We start from the raw sequence: 14,589 nt of genomic DNA on the forward strand, positions 1-14,589 counted from the left end.
AGGAGCTGGGGTGGGTTTGTTTGCACTTGAGAAGTCAAGACATGGGAATGAAGTGAGTGGTGGAGAACCAGACCTTGTGCATGCACATCTTTGCTTATGGCATGGAAAAAGTCCAGACCAACTCCCTCCTTGAGAAAAAGAGCCTCAGCACCAATAAATCCCCTCCTCCAGGTCCCCATTCCACTTTGCCTGGCAGGGAGAGGAGCATGGGGAGGAGAAAAGCACAGAGGGGATGTGATCCAGAGTGAAAAAAACCCAAGCTAACGATGTAGACATTTGTGCAGAGGTTAAAAATGAAGCAATAAAACCTTTACACAAACTTCCAAATGCTTCAGCAGCCACACTCCACAGCTCCAAGTGGGGAATAAATAAGGGAAGGCACAGGCAGGCAGAGGGAGGCTGATAGAGCCATCACTCCTCAGTGCCAGCCTGAGAAATATGTCCTCATGGTGTCCCCATAGCCACTGAGGGGAAGGAGTGGAGAAGTGGAGGCTGGGGGTGCCCTAATGCCTCCTGATGGGTTTGGGTCATCCTATGGGGAGCAGAAGGGATGAAACATGAGCTGAATTTGCCAGGTCTCTTGGGCTCACAGCCTGGCCAGCAGGGTGGGTTTATGTTCCCTGGCAAGGGCAAATTAAAGCCAGTGTGTGGGATGGAGGACTTAGTGCCCAGCCTTCCAGAAAGTCTGTGAGAGGTGGGTGCAGGAGGGACATGGGGGACCCTGCAGCCCTGCCTTTGGTTTGGCTGTGTCTGGAATGGGGGTGCTGTGGCAAAGAGCTAAAGTCCAGTTAAAGCCCAGCATTGCACTGGTCCACAGCAGCTCTGCTTCGTGGACTCCCCCACAACGGTGCTGTCCACAGGGCAGGGAGAGCAAGGAGCAGCTCCTGGGAGGACAGGGACAATGCCACTTCCTATCTCCCATGGCTCTCATGCTGCCTGCACTGACAACAGGCTTTTCTTAGCTGGGTCTCTGATTAGTGGTGCTAAAGGCACAGCTAATTCATCATGGATTTTCAAAAGCAGAGACTTGCTGCTGGGAATGCCCTTGCACTTCCTAAGTGGGTGCAGCCTCCCTCCTCCCATCCTGCTGGACTTTCTGGTGGTGAACCTACAGCCACAGACATTGTGCTACAGCAGCACGAGGCTGCCTGGAGAAGGGAGAAGGTGGAAAAAAGGCTGTTTATCCACATGAGCTTCAGTTTATAGAGCCAGGGGGTCTCTGTGGTCCCTGGGGAAAGCTCCTCCTGGCAATGCAGCCAGGAGTTCTGGGACATCCTGCCCTCACTGTACTGGGCTCCTGACTGTGAGCCACATCCAGCACTGCTTGGAACCTTTGCTTTATAAATGAGTGTGGAAAGGGAATGTGAGCGTGTTGCAGCTTCCCAGGAAGCTATTCTGCAGCCTCTGCAGATGAACTCACTGTCTCCTTAACTTAAGGCCTGGGTAAAGAACTAATTATTTGGACCTAAGCTTAAATCTGTATCCACAAAGATGGATTTGTGACTCTTGCCAGCTTCCCTAGAGGATTGCAACCTCATTTTGTTCCTCGTGAACTTCTGCTGAGGTGTAAAATAACAACAATCTTGAGAGCTAAAATCGCTGAAGGATGGATTAAATTATAATGCAATCAGCCCAAAAGACCTTCTGTCTGCAAGGAGCAGCATTAGGCTGTCCCAGAGCAGGCAGCCTGTCAGGATTACCCAGTCCACTCCGGCCGCTTTGTTTCCACTAGGAAACAATTTCCTGGACATTTTCTGTTATCATCTGCTGAATGCTCCTTGGGAGCCTTGGCATCACCCTGCCCAGGGCAGGACTCTGAGAAGAGCTCTCTAAACCCATGACAAAAAAGGACAGATGGCAATGAATATTTTGAGGTCTGCAGCATATTCCTGGGGAGGGTTGCTTCCGACCTGCCATCTCCGCACAGACTTTAAATCACAACTTGAGCAGCAAGCCCGGTCTGGGGTCTGTTAATATGTGTTTGGAGAGGATTTAGCATAGCAGGGCTCCAATCCCCTCTGAGATTTTCGAGAATAAGCTCCTATAAATAACTGGGATGGAGCCCATGGGATGATTTTCAGACATGTGAAATACTCTGGGCCAGGGCCTGGCAGCCCTCGCACAGCTCGGGGAGCAGCTGGGGAAGCAGGAGCTGCCTGGCTGGGACTGACCCTGCTGGGTTCTGCCCTGCTCCCCATCCTGCTGAGCCCTCACCCCAGGGGGTGACATGCTGCTCCTCCAGATGCCCTGTGCCACCATGTCTCTCTGGCAGGAGGAACAGGGCTTATTTTGGGACTCCAGGCACCTGGTGGGATGCTGGCCAGTGACCTCATAGCAAACAAGGCATCCCACAAGTGCCAGGGCAATAGATGTAGAGTTCCTCATGGTTCCTTGTAGCTGGCTGCAAGGCCCCTTGGAGGATTGATCCCTCTTGAGGGCAGTTTTAAAATCTCCTTTCCTGCCTGAACAAAGGTACCAAAAGATGCAGGGGCTTAATAATTTTTCTGGCTTTGTCCAATTTAGTTTCTCTCTGCCTACGAGTTCAAGTGTTGCTGTGGAGCAGGGGGAAGCAGGGGAGGGAGAAGCAGGCAGAGCACAGCTGCTTTTGCTTAAGAAACCCTGCTAGAAAGACATCTCCTTTCTGGAGATAACCCAGTATTGCCCTCTGCTCCATGCTCAGCCTGCTGGGAGCCTCTGTGTTGTTGAGCCATGCTCATTAGGATGCTTTGAGAAAAGAGCTCCTTGAGGACCCTGCCCTGATACTCCCCTGCAGAAGGTAGGCTCAGCCTGGACTTGATCCTTTGCCTGTTCACTTAAGCTGTTCTTAGGCAATGAAATGTGGAATTCCTCTTAAAAGAAGCCCTCCTCTGCCTGGGCTGAAATCTATAGGTTGACTGCAATCTCCCCCTAGAAGGAGGGAGCCCAAACGATGGGGACAGAGATTCCATTTGCAGAGGGGTAGCACAGCCAGGGAATTCCCAGTGACTGGACATAATTTCCAGTTTGGCTGAAGCCTCACTTGTTTCTTTGATAAGTCTGGATGAAAATATTTGTATTCTTTTTTGGTTTTAGGGCTGTTTTGTGATATCTTTTTTTTTTTTTTTTTGTGTGTGTGTGAACAGGTTGCTGTGCTGAAATAGATTTCTTTGTAAAATGTCAAGTTAAGCAGTTCCACCCCTCCACCCCCCTGCACATACAGTTGCCTCAGTGCCACCAGGGTCCTTCTGCAGCTGCAGAAGTATAAGAACAAATGGGAGAGATAAGCATGAACAGAAGCAGAACAAATGGAAAAGTAAGATGCTCAGTGAAAAATTTAGAGAAGCATTTTAAGCAAGGAAAAGGTTGTTCCTTTTCTATTTGTTACACGCCCTGGAAGCGAGGCACTGCCTGCTTGCAGGGGGCTGGGCACCTGCAGCAAAGCCCTGCTCTCCATTTGCATGTTTCCTTGCATTAAGGCAGGGAAGATGATAAAATGCTTTTCATCAGAGGCACTTAAATAGCAGGATTCTCTGTACAAACATGCTTTCCTGCCCTGATGTACTCAGGAGTGTGTCTCAGCCAGGGCTTGGGGGCTGTGCACAGCACGTGGCTGTGGTGGCACTGGGGCAGGAGGTAATGAGAATTTCTTGTCAGACTTGTCCCAGGTCCCCTGAGCCAGCATGGCCGTGGCACTGCAGCGATGTTTGGTTGTTCTGGGATGGATATTTGCTCTTGGCTTCATGCCTTTTACAAGAGCACAAATGTAATGTCAAAAGAAACCACTTTGGTAATGTACTTAGAAGTTAAATATTTTATACAGTAGTATAGTGATGTGATGTATTGCCTTCCTGACATTGCTTTTTGCCTGAGCTCTAGAATTTGGGGTCACCTGTGAGCTGCATTCCTATATCCTCTCCTCTGTGGTGCCTCACGTGCCTTTTTCACAGGGTGCTGAATTCCTTTCTGTCCCTACAAAATGCTAAAACGCAACTCAACCCCAGTTTGTGGTAAAATGTGAATTCTGATTACCCAGTGGTTATTGTTTGAGCCCTCAGGATCAACAGCACTATATTAAAGCAAGGTACTCACTCCTTCTCAAGGCACAAGGTGAGAGAAGATTCGTGATGTATGTCAGTCGGTGAGCTGGCTGCCAGCACTCAGCTGGGGAGCAGCGAGGAGGCACAGGCCAGGGAGTCCTCACACAAGTGTTTATATCTGCATGTCTGATTTGCACTCCATACCCAATCAATATGGTTTTCACAGACCAGGATTAGCTGGGTTGCCCTTTATACTCTGAGGTAACTCAAACTACTTCATAAAGTAATGAGTTTGGCTATAGATAGCACAGGTTAATGGCATGGTTGTTATGTACTCGGTTACAAAGCTTCCATGTGGCCTCAGGTATCATAAATCTGGTTTATGAAGATTGGGAGTATTGACAGAGACCCGATTTTGACTTATTCCTTCTGCAGTCTGCCAGGGATTTTTGACAATCCACTTTCAGCAGCTTCCAGCACAGGCAGAGAGAGACTTTATCTCTCAGAGGAAAACTTCTGGGTGAACACCAAGTTGTTTTTTATTTGCCAACATTTGTGAGTGCTTAGAGGGTAAAACAGAGCCAGGATAAGCACAAGCCAGAGGGGCTGTGCTAATTCTCCAAACCAGGGTGGGTTTGAACTATTCTGAATGACACTGGCTGGACAAACCCAGCCCAGCTATCTGTCCTTCCCATCTCACCCCCAGCTAATCCTTGTGCCTGGCTGTCCAGCTCAGTTTAGCAGCTGCTGAGCATCAAATGATGATTGTTCTGCATTTTTATTGCCAGCTCTAACCATAGATTTTTAAAGGTGTCAGTGCCAGACCAGCACCAGCCCCAGGGAAATCCATGGCACTGGATCTTGCTTGCCAAGGCAAACCAGGAGCTGCTTGCACAGCAATTGAATGACTAAAGTGCCTCGAATGGCAGCTGCTGCTCTAAATGCACTTCTTGTAGGGTCAGTGTGTGGTCTGGGGTTCATGGCCCTGCACACAGGGAGAGCCTGGCCCCAGGCTGTGAATTCCCAGTGAGCTGGGGAGGGACCACTTTCGTTTAGCTGCAGGTGGAAATGACCCTTCCTAAAGCCATTGATCACTAATTAAAGCAAAACCTTGAAGCAAAGTTTCCTTTCCAACCCTGTATACTGAGTCAGCTCACCAAGGCCTCCAGGCATTTCAGCAAAGGTTTGGGGTCATTTGGGTTAGGCTGGCTTAAAAACCACCTTTACAAGGAGGTGGATGGAAGGTGTTGATGGAGACGCCCCTCCTGCCCAGTCCTCTGATCTCCATGGAGAAGGGGATGGATGAGGGCAGCAGCAGGGAGGGCAAATCTGCCAGCAAGCCCTGGCTTTTCACAAAACCCCAGGGGTAGCCAGGAGGGTGTATTAAATTTGTATCTTTAAGTCCTGGCCACGGCACAGGGCCCCTGTCACCAGACTGGACAGTGGGGGGACACTGCCCTTGACACAGCCACCCCCTGCTGCTGTGGCCCTGCTTGCAAAGAGCATTGCAGAAAAAAAAAAAAACAAAACAACAAAACCACATTCTCATTAAAAAAAGAAAGTGGGGAGGGGGAGGGCTCGGTGAGAAGCAGGAGAGATGGATTGTGCTGGGGCGCTGAGTGCGGAGCAGCTGTAATTAATTGTGGGGAGAGGGGAGTGGGAGAAAATCCTACAGCTCTCTTGGGAGGGTTTGCTGCTGCCCATGTCCCAGGGTGCCTGTGCCTCACTCTGCCTGGGGGCTGCTCCAGCCCCACTGCTGGTGAGGGATTCCCAGCTCCCCTCTCTGCTTTGCACCGACATCCAAGTCCTCAGTGTCTCATTAACTCTCTTTCCCCAGGCAGATCTGCCCTGAATGGGAACAGAGGACACCATAAATAACAACTGGGGCACTGCTAGGGCCATCTGAGCAGAGGGCAGTGCCTGCTGAAGCCCATCCTCTGTAGGTGCCCTTGCTTGTCCTTGTCCTTTGAGTGTATCCAGTATGAAGAGGGATGCTGCTCCTGGAACTCCTGAGTGCTCCTGCTCTGGTGCTGCTGTGTGGTGGCTGCAAGAAGTGCTGGGGCTATTTTCAAGTGAACTAGTTTAGGGAGCTACTTAGCTGGGCTCCTCATAGGTGTCTGTCTGTCCCTGTCTGTCCCATCCTGGATTTTTGAAGAATTTTTGATCCTACTGATAACAATAAATGCAGTTATTTATTGAGGGTGAAGCTCAGTGTCAGTCAGCACCAGTCCGTGCTAGTGCTGGGCAGAAGGGATGTGCACACCAAGGGACTGGGAGGGTGCTCAGCTGCACACAGGACCTCACCATGTCATCAGTACAGCTGAGCACATCTTTCTTTACATGTGGAATGAATTTGCCAGAAAAGAGGTCTTTTGGGCTCTTTTACCTTTTTTTTTTTTTTAATATATTTTGAGCCTAGTAAACAATGTGGCCAGATAATTCTAAGAAGTGATAATAAAAGATAATTTTGCCAGATAATTCTAAATGATTAATAAAAGTGATTAAGAAGTGATTAAGAAAACATTTGACCTTCCCAGTGCTTCTTCTGCCCTCACCCAGGAGATGTTTTGACAGTAGTGCAGTATGGCATACAGAGTTAGGGTTGATCTCTTTTTTTTTTGGTTTCTTGTGTCTGTTAGCTCAGTTTTTAGCTAAAAAAACTTGCTCTGTATTTAAAAAGAAAGTGGGGGGAAGGGATGGGCAGGAAAAGGTCTTGGTAATGCGAAGGTTTTAGTCTGGAGAACAAAGAAAAGTTCAGTTATTTCATTTATTGAAAAAAAAATCATAATCCCTGTGTGCTTTGGTTTGATCTGAACCAAATTCTGTTTCAAATTCTGGTCTCTGACTTGGGAGAAAAACCCCAACCCAAGAGTCTATAATAATAACTGCAGTAGTAATTGTTGTTATTTTTAATTTTGGTACAAAAGTCCCTGGATTTAGGGGAGGGCAGCTGTTTCCATCAGCTTAGGAAAACTATTCACATGGTCAAAGTTAAGCACACAGCTAAATCATTTGAGGAACAAGACTTTCTGCAGGCTGATAAGAGCCTAATAACACGATGATGAGAGCCCAGCCTTCCACTGATAGCAGAAACTAATATTTGTGATGCAACAGTCTTGCATTATTCAGCAGTTAAAGATAATTCTAAGAAACAGAACAGCTTGAGAATTAGCAAAACTAGCAATAAAATATTCTTAGCTGACTCCGGGGGGAAGTAAATTGCCATGTACAGGATTTGCATTCATCTTAATGTTTATTAAAAATGAGACAGTGCTGCTTTCCACACATTTGGCCAGAACAGCTCCACAGAGCACTGGAGTGTGACCTGCTGGCCTCACTCAGCCTTGGGACCTGCTGAGACCTCCCTAACCCATGGCATGTGTGGGTTGGTGTTGGGGTGAGAGCGATGGAGCCCCAGCTGCCCACCTGGACACGTCCCCAGGGTGCAGTGAGCGATGGCTGCCAGCACTAATTGCTAATTGCACCCAGCTCTAATTGCTAATTGTGCCCAGCACTCGCTGCTCAGCCCGGCACTGGGGTGTTTGTTCCCCCTCCCAGGGGGGAAACCACCAGGGAAGAGCAGCTGCAGAAAAGAGGAATGTTGGCCCTGAAGGAGATGTGCTGCTGTACACAGCAACGCTGACGTGAGGGGTTTGCACACTCACTCACAGCAGCATCTCCAGCCCTGACTTTGCTCCTGCACTTGCAGAGAAGCTGGAGAAATACAGCTGGGAGAAGCAAGCTCCGGTTTCCAGCAGGTCATCAGCTGGCCCAGGGTGCTCAGTCATTCCTTAAGACCTTTTTGGACCATTCCTGTTCCCTGGCAGTGGGCAGGTGGAGGGGCTGGATGCCCTGATGCAGCAGTCAGGGGTGACCCATGTGTTAGCACAAAGACCCCTGAATGTGCTGGAATTCTGCTAAAGCACGAAGATCTGGGGCTGCAGGAGTGAAATCACCACACAACTGATTTGCACCAACACCTCAGTGCAGCAGAAATGGGTCTCTTTGGGATGTGGGAGGAACCTGCACCACCTCAGCCATAATCCAAACAACAACACGGGCCAGAGGGGAGCCATGCTCCTACCTTTAATGAATGCAGATTTCTGCGGGAGCACCCAAGATCTCCAAAAACCCCAGTGATGTCGGTGCACCTGGACCCACACCTGCAGGCAGACCACCCTTTGCTGGATCACTGTGAGTATAAGAGCCATGATCAGTGAGCTGGGGTGGACATGTGGGGAAGGAAAATGAAACAAACAAACAAATAAAATAATAATAACAATAATTAAAAAAAAAAAAAAGCGAGTGAGACTATTCAAAAGGGGGACTTTATTTTTATTACACTGGAGCCAGGCGTCAGTGCGCCAGTTCAGCTTTGATACACAATAAATCAGCAAACCTGTCACTCAGTTTGGAAACCAAGATTGCAGTGGCACTAAAAACACATTGAAAACATTTACTTTCTTCCCTTTTTTTTTTTTCCTCTTTTGTTTTTGGTACAAAAATGGTACAAACAACAATACAAAATATTTGTGCTGTTGGCGGTTACAAAAAAAGGTTTTTGAACTGGGTTAACGGACGCAAACTTTTGCTTTTGCGCTTCAGCGTGAATACAGCAGAACAGCAGAAGTCTTCCTTGAGAACAACCACAGTCATGCGGGCTGCTACACAGCTTCTCCATCAGAAAGGAAACATGCAAAATCATCATTAAAATTAAAATTAAAAAAAAAAAAGTGCTCCAATTATACATCTACATGTTGGTGGTGTTGTTGTTTTTTCCCCTATTAGGTTTGTAGCTTCAAGCACTAATTACATTATGTACACTGTGTGTGAACAGTTGTATGTGGGGTTGGTGTGGACTGGAAAGAACTTTTATTTTCCCCATGAAACTGAGTTAATTTGCATGGGAGACACCTACGTTGTCTGCTGCTGTTTTAAACACTTGCATTCATCGTGACACAGCATTTCCCCCCCACCCACCCCAGTATTTTTTTTCACACTTAAAATGAAGAGCTCCAAAACACATCACAAATAAAAGTTCTGTATTTTATCTTTAATATGGGTATTTTTTTTTTTTTTAGATTAAACAAAGTTGCAATCTTGGCATATTGTGTGGTACAGACGCTGCACTGACCATTGCCTTTCTTCAATGCCCGAGCGTCCACCCTACGTGAAGCAGTTACAGGCACCTCTGAAACCCCACTTCTGAAGGCTGGATTTGGACCTGACTATCCCTAAAAATCCAACGGGGAGCAAACTCCCCATCACCATCGTACAACTGCCAACGGCATCTCCTGGTCCAACAAAAAAGGGGAAAAAATGGAAAAGAAAACACAAAACCAGAGGCAAAACTATGACTGGAACCTGGGACACCTAGAACAGACTTGCCTATTTACTGTCATTAATTACCTGCTGAATCTCCTCCTTGCCTTGCAAGGCATTTCTGAGACTGACGCTGCTCCCAGTTTTAAGCTACATGAGAAACAGACCACCAGGGCTGTGGGTCATGCTCTGCCAGGGGTGGCTGTGGGTACAGCAGTGACACTGGACCTGCACAGTCCTGGCTTGGGGATGTGCAATCCTCATCCTTGGGAGGTAGGGAGGCCACCACGTGTGTCTGGCCCCAGTGCCCTGGGAACTCACTGTCCCCATCCCTTAGACAGCAGGGAGAGCTGTGGTGGTGTCCCCTGGCAGTGCTATGGGGTAACAGGGTGTGACAGCGGCGTTTTTGGGACGGGATACCCTCCACCTGCCTGAAAGCAAGTCCTTCCCCACTGCCTTCTAGGGTACAAAGTGTGGGGGTCACTTCTTTAAGTATTTTGATGTTTTAGTTTAGATTACTCAGGGAATTAGGACTCTGATCTCTACACATTAATCCCTCCTGTGGGCCTCTAGAATAAACAGCAACTGCAGGCTCAGCCAAAGAGTTCTTTGCCTCACCACAGCTCCTTGTAAGTCACCATCACCTCTAGCTGCAACTGGTTGTCACTGTGTCACATCCATGAGGATCAGAGGGGGACTGAGTGATGGCAAAGTCACCTTATCAATGGGACCCCATGGCTTAATGTAAATTTTCTTATCTGGGTTACAAACCACCGGTAACATTAGCAAGCAAAAGGTTTGTAAAAAGTGTTGTTTTCACTGCTGGATGTGCCCCTTGCTTACCTTCCAGCGATCCCACTGCAAGAAAAGTGGCCTGATGCTGCTGCTGCTGCTTGTGGGGCTGTAAACCTCACAGAGGGAGTATACAGGGAGGAGAAAGGGGAAGAGGAAAAGAAGGAAGAGGTCCTGCAGAGGGAGACTGAACAGAACTGGGTCAAAACACAATAATCTGGTTGGTTTGATTTATAGGCTTGTGGGATTGGGACAGCTGGATTGCAAATGCTACAGAAAAAAATATCCGCTGATTTTAAAAAAAGTCGCCAATGGAAGCAGGTTGGTTTATTTTTAATAACTCAAAGAGTTTTGTTTGACTTAGGTTGCATAAATGTTCTTGAAAACATGAAATGTTTAGACAAGCTGAAGTCAGACAACATCCCCTTTGTGGCTAAGTGGCTCCTTTCACTGCTGGGGAGAGTGCGCACTGCTGAAGGCCTGGAGCTGCCGTCCCACATCCCTGGCAGCCCCTCCCCACCTGAAATCCCTCATCCCAGCCAAAGCCGCAGCAGATGTTAAGCACCAAGCGCTCTGGAGCAGGGATTGAGCTGCTCTCCCAGGTAAGCAGTGCCAGGTGGATGGCAAGGCACAGCTCACCGCAGAGACCTGGCTTTGCAGGATCCACACGAGCATTCCAGGAGCTGCATGGAGCCGGCAGGCAGTGGCACCAACCCAACAGATGGAGAACCATCGGCATCACCCGGCCCTCGAGCTGAATCCTCCTCCCGTGTCGGTGATGAGGCTATGGCGACGGACACCAGCAGCAAGAAACACCAAGTGCATTTTTATTATTCACTGTGCCTGTGCCCAGGCAGCTTCTGCAGAGGTGCAAAACCCTGGTGGTGAAATATTCCAGCCTGTGACTTTTCCAAAAGAATCAGGGAAGAATCAAGAATGCCATGGGTAAGGAAGAGAGGCTGCAGGGCCAGGCAGCCTCTGTGCCAGGTGGCTGGGAACAGGGGGCTGTGAGGTTTGCCAAGAGTGGTCAGGGGGAGGGGGATGGCACATGGCAGAAGCAAACCAAGACTTTCATGGTGGTCACACAAGATGACTGAGTTCACAGCGATGGCATGGGAATCTGGAAGAGTGTCAGGTGCTGCCAGCCCATGCCCATGGTGTGATATCCTCACCTTGCTGCTGCCATTAGCACCATCCCTCTCCTCTGAGGTCCACACTATTGCCTCCCGGTCTCCTCAAAAACCTTGGGTGAGAGTGAGTTTGCTCTCTGAGCCATGAAAGACAAACTGACCCATTGACTGACCGACCAAGACAAAAAGAAAGATCTCACTCTTGGTCGTTAATAACATCCTGGTAATGCTGAAGTCCCCTCGGGCAGACTTTTACCATATTCCACTTCATACAAGACACATTTCAAATGCTCATTAATTTACAGAAACTGCATTTTATAGAAAATATGATACAATGAAATATAAAATGCACTAGGAGCATTTCAAAAATCTATAGAGACGATCTTGCAGCCCAGTTTACCCTCTGAAAGGCGCCCACTCATCACCCCAAGCTCTCGTCTTCTCATTCTCGCTCTCATGTGCACGCGCTCGCTCCCCCCGCCTCCCCCCCTTTAACTCTTAGCATTCAACTTAAGAATCAATAGAGATATCAAAAAAAGCGTGATTATCCCCTGGATAATCACCTTCCAATACTGTGCACATTCTTGGATTTAAAGGAAAATATATCTAAGCACTTTTACAAGTTTTAGCGAACCCACTGCAAAATCGTCTGCAGAATATAAAACACAGGTAATCCAAGATTTCATAGCACATTAATTAAGTGGCTCATAATCCATTAAATGTGGTTTATATTACACATCCATGCAGTCTAAATCATTTTACAAACATTAGACATAAACCCACTAGTCCAAATCAGTAAAGGAAAAATGTAATAAAAAAAGCTAATAACTATTTGTTATTGGTTAAACTGACCCTACATATAAACTAGGTAGTTTGCTACCATTTATAATACTGATGTTGAATTATGCCTGGATGCTGCAAAACCTCTTGCTTACTTGGCAATGCTTGAGCATATTAGCCACAAGATACTTAACAGGCCCTCGTTGCACTTCTTCTCCAAAAAAACACATTTACTACAGATAGCAGCGCCTACCCATCGAATAGAAAGGACACACATTAGCTGAGTTACACGATGTTGTTGAGCTTTGGCTACTAATGCTCCAAGGCATTAATGTGGTACTAGACTAACTCCATACTTAGGGATGGGAAAAGTGTGGGTAACCTGTCCCTGTCCTCGGCACTGCCTCGGCCGCGAGCGGCGCCGCCGCACAAACCCTGCCTCAGCCCAGGAGAGCAGCACCGGCGCTGGGCATCCTCAGGGACGCGGGACACCGGCACCGTGACCACCACCACCTCCTCACCCCGCCGGCGTGTCCGTCGCTCACGAGGTCGTGGGAGCCAAAACACGGCGATAGCAGAAAAACAAACAGATGGGCCTTTGGTCATGTCACCATTTACTTCGTAGGGTTTAGGCAAGGGCTGTCGGAGATTTCTGTTGCAATAACCAAAGGCTTTATCAATGCTATAGTTCTATGCAGCTACATTGAGTGTGACCAGGGGCCAGCAGAGCCCTCTGGTCAGTATTTTGCATCTGATAACACTGAATTATATACAACATGATGACTAGTTCACCACCTGCTGAGGCTTAAAGATGGCTGTTAAGATTTCGACTCAAAACATCTCCCCCCCTTCCCACCCCCACATCTTCTTCCACCCCAGAATGAGTCACCCCCTTAAAAAAAAAAAAACAACAAAACAAAACAAAACAAAACAAGGCAAAAAAGAAACAATCTCCACAGTTCCTTTTTGTTAACTCCTTCCCAGCTAGAACTGGCTTAGGGTCACAGGGAGTGCTGCCCAGGATGGTTGTATGTTTGTTTTCATCACTCCTGAGATTGAAGGGAATCTGACACATGCACCAAAAGGCACTTTCAAATATATATATATATATATATTTTAAAAACAGTGCTTCTGTTCTAAGAAATTCAAGTTAAGACAGAGTGCCTTTCACTCTCTTTAGTCATAAAGCAGGTAAACGAGCAATATCCCAGCTGACATTAAAAAAAACAAAAAAAAACCCAAAAAGAAACCTGCAGCAGAGACAAGTGTTCATGCGAGACAGCTCAATATTCTAGGAAAAAAAAATACAACAGAAAAAAAGGAAAAATAAAGAAACCTCCTATATCACCACTAAAAATAACAATACAGTCAGCAGGGGATATTAATTAAAAAAGCTGCCACATCTGTACAGTTCTTGCTCCTGCATCGGCTCTTTTCGTTAACGTTGTCTGTGGGTTTGTTGTTGGTTTTTTTTTTTTTTTTTGTTTCCTATATTTTTTTTCCTTCTTCTCTTTTTTTTTTTTTTAAATTTTTTTTTCTTTTTTTTTTGTAATAAGATGAGGTCAGTTTAATCTTCCTCTCCTCCCCCATACATGTCCGCCAGTTTCTTGAACCTGGGCCCCCAGTCGTTCAGGTAGTCGTAGTCCTGGTCCCCGGAGCTGGAGGAGTTGAGGGAGCTGACGGAGCCGGCGGTTGAGCCGCTGCCCTCGTAGTCAAAGACGAGCAGGGAGTCGTAGGGGGGGGCTGTGGGGTCGTTGTCTGCTGCACGCAGGCCCTGGGGGGGTGAACACACGGTGTTAATGCCCACCACGGGGTTTGAGGGGGGACTGGGCTGGGGGGGATGTTTGGGATCCCCACAGCAAAGGGAAAATGAGTGTCCTGGGGCTTCCCGGATGCATCTCCAGGTAGAGACCTTTCAGCTGCCCCCAGCAGAAAGCCCAATAACTCCCAGTGTCCCTAAAAAGAGTTGTTATTTCCAATTATTTATTTGCAGTGATCCATTTCTGGATCTGGAAAGCTTTCTGTCCTGGCCAGCGCGCCCTGGCTGGGGTTGCCTGTTGAGATTTCCAGCTTAGCCAATGAAGGAAAAACCAGCACCCTTCCTCTCCCACCGATATTTTAATTCTGATGATTTTCATTACTTTAGGAAAACAAAATTAAAGAAAAAAAAATCACTCCTGGTAAAACTCTGGAATTAGGACAGATGTGGGGTGCGGAATCCTGGGCAGAGGGCTGGGGAGCATTGCTGCTCCTGTGCAGTGTGGGCAGCAGTGTAGGCAGGCCATGGAAATGGCCTTGGGATACGGAGAAAACGAATTGCTTTGCTGCAGTGCCCAGCGTCAGGAAAAGCCGGGTGGAATAGCCCTGCAATAAAGCAAATGTTCCACATTCCCACCTTAGAAGCCCTGGCCTCAGCGTGGGGAGATGGAACTGGTTTCAGCAGCAGGGGCGTGTGTAAGGAGAGCGAGTCTTCACGAGCACAGATGTGTGTAAATGTGAGTGAAGGATGGGCAAAGGGACAAAGGAAGAAGGGATTTTAATGATGAAAA

General features: G+C 47.7%; 1 protein-coding gene and 1 long non-coding RNA gene across 2 annotated transcripts in view; one reads left to right on the forward strand and one right to left on the reverse strand.

Annotated features, from left to right (window-relative positions):
• Positions 1-2,397: 2,397 nt before the first annotated feature.
• Positions 2,398-6,252, forward strand: LOC128796850 (uncharacterized). Its single transcript, XR_008433915.1, has 3 exons — positions 2,398-2,472; positions 2,681-2,776; positions 5,854-6,252. It is a non-coding gene; the product is annotated as an uncharacterized LOC128796850 (long non-coding RNA).
• A 6,618-nt stretch (positions 6,253-12,870) lies between these two features.
• CDH4 (cadherin 4) overlaps positions 12,871-14,589 on the reverse strand; it is a 419,012-nt gene continuing 417,293 nt past the window's right edge. Inside the window, exon 16 of the mRNA XM_053958581.1 lies at positions 12,871-13,814. Coding sequence (XP_053814556.1) covers positions 13,608-13,814 — 207 coding nt within the window. The 3' untranslated portion in view covers positions 12,871-13,607. The remainder of the gene's footprint in view (positions 13,815-14,589) is intronic.

Source organism: Vidua chalybeata, chromosome 17 (genome assembly GCF_026979565.1).
Source record: "Vidua chalybeata isolate OUT-0048 chromosome 17, bVidCha1 merged haplotype, whole genome shotgun sequence".
NCBI classification, from domain to species: Eukaryota; Metazoa; Chordata; class Aves; order Passeriformes; family Viduidae; genus Vidua; species Vidua chalybeata.